Source organism: Corylus avellana, chromosome ca1 (genome assembly GCF_901000735.1).
Source record: "Corylus avellana chromosome ca1, CavTom2PMs-1.0".
Lineage (NCBI taxonomy): Eukaryota > Viridiplantae > Streptophyta > Magnoliopsida > Fagales > Betulaceae > Corylus > Corylus avellana.
Window position 1 is genome coordinate 17,025,654 of NC_081541.1, and position 10,459 is coordinate 17,036,112.

The following is a 10,459-nucleotide window of genomic DNA, read 5'->3' on the forward strand; positions in this document are numbered from 1 at the left end:
GTTCTAATACATCTACCGAGCTAGGTTCGTTATGAGGACCCTAAATACAATAAATCTAGGTTCAATGTCGTTAGACTTTGGCATTAATTAGTAGGTGATGACATGCATGGGTCATACAACTCTTTTGTTTGGTGTATTTATTTATTTTGTATATGATATATATAAAGGTTAAAGGAATTTTGAGTGTATTGCAAATATGGCAAATGTTTTGGTAATATATATTTTTGGTTCGGACGTTTCTTGGGTTATTGACACATTAGATTAATTTCTTTCATATTAATCACAATTTTAACAAAATTCCAACTAGTTTTTAGGTAATATAAATTTTAATGCGTTATATTTCAACTTGAAAAAGCTATATAAGTTCCTCAAATTAACCAAAATTTTATCCGTTTTGTATGGTTTTTTTTTTTTGTTTGAAAAAATAATATATGTGGGATAGAATTAAGTAAGAATCAAATTGAATATATTTTGCAAGTGTTTTAGGTTATGTGTTTAATTATGATTAGATTTGTTAAAAAAACTCAAAACAAAAGTGCGAAAAAAATAGTCTAAAAAACAAAGTCATGACTTTTTACTTATTCAATATAGCACGTCTATTTAAGTTTGACAAGGTTTGCACTTTTGCCAACTCTTTTTCCCGTTAAATCCATGTAATTCGGATTGAATCCTCGCGTTGTGTGACTTTATAACTTACAAATTAATCCATAACGTTTATGGTTAAAAGAATATTAAAAAACTCATTAACGTTGAATATTAATTAAACAAAGTCTTAAACTAAATCTCTATAAATATTATATATCACCACGCACTACACGTACTTAATTAGAAGGTCAAACGATAATGAAATGAATGATAGATTAAAATTCAAATAATGTTTTATAAATTCTTTACTAATAAGCCAACCTTTAGCAATTATATTTTCAAACAAAAACCTAGCTAGCATGAGAAACATCATTTTGCATGCATGTGCATATCCAACGTACAATAAGTAATTAATTATTAGATATTCCTAAAAAGAAAAAAAATTTCACCTCAATTAGATGCTCACAAATACTCAATCCAGTGCATTATTGAAATATATGACAGAATAAAACATCAAATTTATAAAACAACACAATATTGTGCAATAAAACAATATTCTGCAATATTAAAACAATATTATATATAAAATAAATCAATATTTATAGTTATAAAATAAAACAATATATATATATACATATATATATATATATATACCTGCAGGAGAGATGGTGGAGATTGGCGGAGCAGATTGGCCGGAGAATCGCCGGAGACGGCAACGGCGAAGTGGACGTGGCCGCCGGAGAGAGCTAGCTAGGAGAGAGAGTGCTACGTTGCTGCTGCAGAGAGATAAATTAAGCTTATCACAGAGAAAATGAAGGAGGAGCTAGAAGAAAATGAGGAAGAGTGAGGGAGGAGATAGAAGAAAATGAAGAAGAACCATACCTGCAGGGATGGCGCGCGGGAGAAGAGAAGTGTGCTGCGTGCGTGCGATAATGGAATAGCAGGGGAAAGAGAGAAAATATCAGGGAAAATCAAAAAAACAAAAGAAAAAAAAATGATGATTAAAACAACTGTGTATGCGTGCGATGGGACGGCCAGCAGGCGCTGGCCTTCCCAACGCACGTTCCTGACGTGCCACATAGGCACGTCAGGAATTATTTAATATATGTATATATATAAATATGTTTATATATATGTTATAGTATTAATTATATATATTAATACTAATATAACTAATATTTGTCTGTTTTGTATGTATATATATACATGTACGTTTATATGTTTATAATTAATATAGCATTAATTATATTAATACTAATATAATTTATGTTTTCCTCTTTTGTATTTCATTTGAGTTCTCATGTATTTGGTTTTATTTTATGTACGTGAATAGTGCAGTTACTCTTACAAACAACAATTTCATTTTAACGTGCATGGCTCAAACCTAAATAATATATAGCGTGCATGATTTATATATATATATATATATATATATATGTGTGTGTGTGTGTTTGTCAAAACTTTAATATCATCTATCACCAATATTGTTACTTTAATTATTTTAATTAATGAAATACCAAATTTGGTATCTCATAATTAAATGAATGAGATCGAGAAAAATGCATGTTATATATATATATCCTTTAGTCTAATTTGAACCATGCATGCACGTTAAATAGCCATGTTATATATATATCCTTTTGCATGGTTTTGCTATATATATATATACGGTATCTCGAGTAAAACATGGCTAACAGTTGGGAATTTTCTTATTTTTTTTTTTAATTTTGAATGTTCAAATGGCATGGGTTACGGTACGTGTTATAAAAGAGAAGTATATATATATATTAAAGTACTGGCCGGTGTTTGTTTTCTAAAAATTAATTTTATTGAATGTTAATTGGAATTCAATCATATTGTACAATATTAAATTAATTTGATAATGTTGGGATCAATCCTATAGATATATATATATATATATATATATATATATATTATATTTACTGACGTGTCACTCTTTTAATATCGTTAAGAGAAATATTGATCGTCAAAGTGACACGCCACAGTTTGACGCGGTCAAAGTGACATCGCCAATACGCTTCTTGACGCGTCAAAAGTGACACGTCATAGAATCTTTGCTGACGTGTCACTTTGACACGTCAATAAATGTTGACGTGTCAAAGTAACACGTCAATATTTCTTGACGTGTCAAAGTGACACGTCAATAATTCTTGACGTGTCAGTATTTGACACGTCAGTAAATAATCAATCAATTAATAATTAAATTTAAAATGACGTCAGATTTAATTTGGTTCAAATTTACTGACGTGTTAATTATAACACGTCAGGAAATACTGACATGTTGTTTTCAACACGTTAATAAATGTTGACGTGTAACTTTTACCACGTCAGTAAATAATTTGTTGACGTGCTACTTTTCACACGTCAGCATTTACTGACGTGCCAAAAAATTTTTACTGTTTGCCACGTGAAGAAATGGCCTTTTTTTTGTAGTGATAGATGCTCTGGCATTTCTCATATAAATAAATTGTTAAAATATATTCTGGTTTTATATTATTGATTTATATTGCTTAGTATAAGTCGATTTATGTTTACTTGTATAGATACAACTATACATATGGACCTATCTAGTACTGTAAACAACTAAGTCAATTAGCACCGAACCACCCGTAAATTTTGTATCTCTTTTGTTTCCACAATTATTCTCTTATTTTATATTTTCCCACAAATTAACGTCAATATGGTGTCATAGCTTTATTATATTTCAACACACACATATATATAAAATGTAATAACAGAAAGTATCTTACAAGTAATTGGTTCAGTTACAATGGAAGAATGGTGGTGAGAAATGGTAGCAAGAGTAGAGGTAGTGGTGGTGCAATGCTCTGTGAAACCAGTAGTAGAGGAACTCCATTGGACCCGCATGAATAAGACTTATGATAACCACACCATCGCTTCTCCAGAATGGCATGTTATGAGTCCCAGGAAGAATCATATACAATACGTAAAATAATATTCCATTCAACAAGATCTGGTCATCCCTGTAAACAAAAGAAACAAATCAAGTGTCAATGCATATATGGAAGCTTGAAATATCTTATGTTATTGTTATTATCATTATTATTCGTGGAAAGCAAATTTTCTCAAACGAACAACAATGGCTTAAATACAAACAAGGTGATGATAGCTGAGGAAGTTAAAGTATACATACCAATTCCTTTGTCTATCAACCTGCTCGAATTCAATACCTTTGTCCACGATCCGATGATTGCCATTGGCTGTTCGGTAACGTGCTAGAGAAATCCATATTTGATTGTGCAGCATCCTCGACAAAAGGAATGGAAGTATAAGGATGTTGAAGATGTCTCTCTCACTTTCACCCTTTACCATGAACGAGTAAGTGCTATGAACCGCCCATGGAGCCAAAATCATGTACTTAATTCCCAACAGCAGGCCAAAAAAATTAAGTTAAGAAATAATGTATATAAATTAAAGGAATTAACAATGATGCTAAAACTTCTTGTGTACGACAACATCAACAAGTGAATCTTTCAATAGTATTCATAACTAAACTGCACAGTTTATGGATACTATGAAAAGATTCATTTGTTGACGTTGTTCTACACTGTATACACGTCACTAAATCTCTGTTTTTTTGTAGCATATATGCATGTCCTATGTCCTATATATTAAAGGAATAATATATATATATACCCTTGAAGCTCCCAAGAGGCTGCCAGTCAATGAGGATCCCTGGTCTGGTAGCCATACTTCTAATGCATGCTCTTGTGCATGCATTTTGAGGGCAATGAAAAAGAGAAGTAATTAAGAGAATTTTAAGATAATAGAGTAATTTAAAGAACCATAAACCTTTATAGTGCAGTAATTCAAAGAATCCTATGGACCTATACATTAATTTTACAAAAAAATACCCCACAATGATCGGAATGTTAATTAATTAAGACTACCACATCAACATTGTGGGATATATATATAGGTAATGAAAAAGAGAAGTAATTAAGATAATTTTAAGATAATAGGGTAATTTAAAGAACCCTAAACCTTTATACTGCAGTAATTCGAAGAATCACATTGGGATATAAGAGAAGAACAGGTAAGGTAAACCCAAACCCTAGCTCTTTCTCTAGAGCGCTGCACAGGTAAGGTAAACCCAGGTTTGGGAAGGAGGGACGGCCGTTGGATGCCTCCCTCCTCCCCTCGCCCCCTCTGTTTGGTGAGCTAGTGATGCAGCGTAGGATTGTGGTGAACAATAGAAACAGCAAGTAGAAGGGATAAATATTTCAAAGATTGTGAGACTATCACAATAATCTAAGAAATCTTCTTAAAAACTATAGATTATATCTATGGTTTAAGGAAAAACACAAAGAAACTCAACTCTGAGTAATTCTTATTAAACAAACTCAATAATAATCATAAACTGAATTGTTAAAGGCTATAAGCATATATTTATAGCCCAAGACTTCTAGCCTTAAAATAACAATAAAACAAAGTTAATTTAGAAGTCTATGAAAGACAACTAAACCAAATAAAAGAATAACAAAGAAACCTAATTCAAATAAAGATTAAAAGATAAGACAGAATAAACGACTAACAAAGAAACCTAATAAAAGACTAAAAGATAAGATAAGATAAGATAAGCCTTGAATTCCAATCCACATCATCCTCCCGAGATTGGAGAGAATTCGCCCTCGAATTCGGACTGTCTCTTCCACTGTCCTTCGGGTGCCCAGTTAACTCGTTCAATTCTCCGTTCCTCAAGATCACAACAAGGCAACACCCCAAAATAAACGTGACGCTTCTCATCATCAAAATACTTTGATGGTTGTCATGAAAGCCCCATGCACCATTTGGCAATACTGCAGATTTGCTCTTCGTTCGTTCCTTCTTCCTTCCATGTGCCATGAAGATACTCAAGAAGGGGTCAACCATTGTTTCCCTTGTGAACATATAATTTTTCTCATCCGCATAAAACTCACTATAATCTTCGTTAGGAGAATTTAAAATATCTTCAATACCAAGTAAATCAACATAACCTAATTTTTCATCACTAAAATTAGGTAATGCACTTGGAAGGTCTTCTTCAACTTCTTCATAATCGGCGATGCCATCCTCTTCATAATTGACAATGACATCCGTGGGCCCTTCCTCTTCCAATTGGCCATCTTCTTTTGGATAGAGACCACCAAACATGGGGAAAAATCCATCTTTTTCGTGCTCCTCCGTAGGCCTTTCCTCTTCCCATGAGTCATCTTCTTCGGGATCCTCATCATAGGTTGGTGGGGAATCCCAATCCCCAAATCCTTGTGAAGGATGTTCAACATCTTCATGTCTAAATTCTTCATCAATGAACTCGGATTCCTGAAACTCTTCATCCATAGATTTCCTTTCCTCCTCCACAGGATATGGATTTGGTTGATGAATTTGAGGCTCGCGAATAATGGTCAAGTTGGCTTGTCGCGGCATCTCCTTCTCAAATCGTGCTCTCTGTTTTTCAGAATGCGCCCTATGATCGACAACCACATTATCCTCATCCACAAAGCGTTGATTCGTTCGATGGTGACGAACTTTAGGGCTACCCTGGTTGTCAGCTCGGGTTGTGAAGATCTCTATTTCTTTCCGTAGTAGTTCCACCTCATCCACCATTCGTTGCCAACAAATGGCCGCTTGATTCGCCTTTAATTTTTTTTGCAACATCTCCACCTCATCCACCATGCGTTGCCACTGCTCCTCCGTGCGTGTTTCACCGATTGCTTCCTTACGTTCATACACATCCTCCAGATGTGAAAAGCGGTTGCCCCTTCTTCTTGTGTTTGGCGGTGCCATGGAAAGAAAATTGGGGCTCTGATACCAACTGATGCAGTGTAGGATTGTAGTGAACAATAAAAACAGCAAGTAGAAGGGATAAATATTCCTAAGATTGTGAAAATATCACACGAATCTAAGAAATTTTCTTAAAAACTATAGATTCTATCTATGGTTTAAGGAAAAACACAAAGAAACTCAACTCTGAGTAATTCTTATAAAACAAACTCAATAATAATCATAAACTGAATTGTTAAAGGCTATAAGCATATATTTATAGCCCAAGACTTCTAGCCTTAAAATAACAATGAAATAAAGTTAATTTAGAAGTCTATGAAAGACAACTAAACCAAATAAAAGAATAACAAAGAAACCTAATTCAAATAAAGATTAAAAGATAAGATAGAATAAACGACTAACAAAGAAACCTAATAAAAGACTAAAAGATAAGATAAGATAAGATAAGCCTTGAATTCCAATCTACATCAGCTAGCCTATTTACTTGATTCCCTTAGCTCCGTTGCCTCATCCCTCCCTCTTCGGCTTGTGCTTTTTTCCTCATTCTGTGTCACCCCTTTTCCTTTTTGTCTTGTTCTCTGGCATTTTGCCCTTCTCCCTTTGCTGCTGTACCCGCATAGCCGTTCTCCACCGTGCCATCTTTTTCCACCGCCATCTATATCTGCTACGTCTTGTCTAGGTCGGGCTTGGCTTTGGATCAGCTTGCCTTGGTTCGATCTCCCTTCCTCCGTCTGACCCACCTCAATGCGTGGCCCACCTTCCTGCTCTCTTGATCCGTCAGTGTCCATCCCACCTTTCGCACTGGATCTGTCACTCCGACTGTGGTTTGTTTCTGTTCTGTTTTTGTAGCTTTTTTCCATTCCAGTTTTTGCCTGTTATTTGCCGTTTGTTTCTCGTTGTGTTTGTGTTTGTTTCTTGTTGTTTTTATTTGTTTGGCACACTTTGTGAGTGCCGCTCTTGGGGGATTCACTCAAACTCTTCCCCCAGTTTCTTTGAGTGCACTGCCGATCTCCTCCGCACTTGCTTTGTCATCCACCGTCTGTTGTTGGGTCTTTCCACGCGCCCCCCGCGATGAGCTTCTAACACCACCCTCCGCGTCGGCTTCCGGCCAGCACGCGATCGGCCTTCTTCCGGCTGCTGTCATCCGCTTTGTATGCTTCTCCTGTTATTTCCCTGTATTGTGGGCTTCCTTTTGTTGTATTTCCATTTCCCATGCATTTGTTATTTACTTTCCAGATTTATTTCCCTGCACGTTTTTTCTTTCTTGTTTTTTTGTTTGTAATAAGACTCTGTCCTCCCTCTATGATCTACCTGTTTTGCTTTTGGTCCAGACCTTTGGGTTGTGGATGTGAACGTTATCCTGGTTGTTGCGTTGAGAAAGATGAGTTTCGGCATGGGGGTTATTTGCTCTCAGGGCCGAGGAATAAGCGTGACCTATGCATTGGATTGTATCTGTTTGGTGCCGATCTAATGTTAAACCTAATGAATAGTCATAGGTTAGCGGATATTGTTGCCTTTGTTTGGTTTGATTGGTTGATGACTGTAACTTTAGCTTCAGCTATGATTTGCTTCAGAGTTTTTTGCTTTATTTTAAGAGTTCTTGCTTGCGACTTTTTATCAATGAATAAGTATGGAATATTTTCCCTTTAATAATAATTCGAAGAATCTTAAGCCTCTTAATTGAATGACAAATGTTTGAGAAAATTAGGAAGCAAAATGCCCTCCCATTATATATCTTCCATTTTTGTTTAGATGTAAAACACGTGGCTAAAATAAAATCCAAATGTAAATATAGTACCAACTCTTTTAACACCATTAATAGAACAGAATTATCATTATGAAACCTTTAATTGCCATGAGCCACCCACCAACCTTGTAGTCCGTCTTTAATTTCTTCATGAGCATTGAGGCATAATTAAGAAAGATAGCATAGTCTCCAAGAGGTAGTTCAATCGGTTGGGACCACACTTAATGAAGCGGAGGTCATTAGTTCGAATCTCTCTCTTTATGTGGATATATATAAAAAAAAAAAAAAGATAGCAATAACATCATCCTCTCTCTTCCCAAAAGCACCAAAGAAAATGAGATAATTAAGATATTATATTATGTCATTTTCTTTGGCGGATTTGGAGATGACAGATGAAGCTCATAACTAATACTGTTATGAGTTTTTTTTTTCTTCTTTTTTCTCTTTTTCATAATTACCTAATTAATGTTAATAATTCTCCACATTGGTTGCCACTATCTAAGCCCACGATTTCATTGAGCTTTCATAATTAATCACCCTTCCTTTCCAGCCCTTAAGCAGCATTAATTAGTTGAGAAATACTTCTTTATATTCTGACAAAAATTTATATGAATTAGGGCTTAATTAAGGTACGTGGTTGAGGAGTAGATCCTCTTTAATTCTCATAACCACATACTTACCTTAAGTTATCAAAGAAAGAATTATATATATATATATATATATTTCAAATAAAGTACTTTTGGTGAACCTAATTTATTAATATATATACATGTTAACATGTGATTAGAGTCAAGGTCGGTTTGTTATTGTGGTTTAGATAAGTGCGATTTTAAAATTGTGTTTTTTAAAATTGCGTTTTTGAAATCGCAACTTTTTTAAATCACAAAGTGGTTTGGTAAAACATGTTAAAAAATACATTTTTATCAAATATTTGTTATGCGAAATCGTGATTTTTGTTTAAATTCACATTTTTTTCAAATAAGCACCCCCTCCCCTAGCCTTGCTTATAGAAATCGCAAATTTTTTTTTTTCCTATTTTAAATTGCAATGTTAAACGCATTATGTTTAGTGATATCTTTTCAAAACACGGATTATTCTTGTAAAATCGTAATCTCAAATGCACCTTTAGTCACTAAAGAAAATTAGCACCTTCCAATCACATGTTGACACATATTAGCAAGTTATAAACGAGTTATAAACCATATGCAAATCTAACATTTTTTTTTTTTTTTTTTTTTTATATTTGTAATAATTTTCTAAATTTTTAATCCTTTATTAGAGATCGAACCAGGTTATGCTTTATGTAACTTATACTAGACTCACTACAAAAAAAGGATTTTTTATTGACATAGGTTTACTGACGTGTCAGGTTGTCTGACACGTCAGTAAACCCTCCTGACGGGGCAATCCTGATGTATTTCAGTCGTGAAGAATGTGGGTGTCAGGAATTGGCAATTTCTGACGTGCTAAATCCAACACGTCAGGAAAATTTTCTGACGTGTCAAATTCTGACACGTCAAAAAATTTTCTGACGTGTCAAATTTGACACGTCAGTAAATTTTTTTAATTAAAAAAAAATCCAGAAAAAAATTAAAAAAAGAAAAATTAATTTTTTTAATAATTTAAATTTCCTGACGTGCCAAAATTGACACGTCAGGAAATTAAAAAATTAAATTTTTTTTTTTTTCAATTAAAAATTTTATTAATTTAAATTATTTTTTATTTTGTAATTTATCATAGAAACGGTGCAGAGAAAATTTCTCTGCACCCCTTGGTACCACTCAAGTGGTGCAGATCTGCACCACTTGAGAAACGGTGCAGATCTGCACCACTAGAGAAATTAATTTCTCTGCATGTGGGCTTTCTTTCACTTTTTCTTTCTCTTCTTTTCTCCGGCCAGGTCTCACTTTTCTCCATCTTCTTCTTCTTTCTTCTTCTTTTTTTTTTTTTTTCTTCTGCTTCTCTCCTCGATCCCTTTCTTTCTCTGCTTCATTGAACTCTAGATCTTCTCCTTTTTCTTTTTTTCTTCTGCTTGGATCTCTTCTTCTTCTTCTGTGTTTTTTCCATCTGCCGTGGAGAGAGGAGATAGAGAGAGTGTAGGGAAAATGAATGAGGAGGGAAGAATAAAAAGAGGAAAAAAGTTGGAGGGAAAATAAGAAGAGAGAAAAATTTCAAAAAAAAGGGCGGACTTTTTTTATTTTTTATTTTTTCCTGACGCGTCAAAGTGGCGCGTCAGAAAACGGAGACCATTTACTGACGTGCTGTGTTTGGCACGTCAGTAAATCCTGACGTGCCAAACATGGCCCGTCAGGAATTATATAT

The 10,459-nt window shown here is 34.2% G+C and overlaps 1 protein-coding gene across 1 annotated transcript; it reads right to left on the reverse strand.

The window, feature by feature from the left end:
* Positions 1-3,367: 3,367 nt before the first annotated feature.
* On the reverse strand, positions 3,368-4,318 carry LOC132176630 (very-long-chain aldehyde decarbonylase CER1-like). The gene is made up of 3 exons (XM_059588895.1): positions 4,270-4,318; positions 3,761-3,989; positions 3,368-3,590 (listed from the first exon to the last, which is right to left on the reverse strand). Exons 1-3 carry the CDS (start codon positions 4,316-4,318, stop codon positions 3,368-3,370), a joined length of 501 nt encoding a protein of 166 aa, XP_059444878.1.
* Positions 4,319-10,459: the final 6,141 nt, after the last annotated feature.

Coding starts and splice junctions, on each gene's coding strand:
- LOC132176630 (XM_059588895.1), bottom strand. CDS start 4,318: ATGGCTACCAGACCAGGGATCCTCATTGACTGGCAGCCTCTTGGGAGC. Junction 3,990..4,269: donor CTGGCAGCCTCTTGGGAGCT/TCAAGGGTATAT, acceptor TGCTGTTGGGAA/TTAAGTACATGATTTTGGCT. Junction 3,591..3,760: donor GTTGATAGACAAAGGAATTG/GTATGTATACTT, acceptor TTTTGTTTACAG/GGATGACCAGATCTTGTTGA.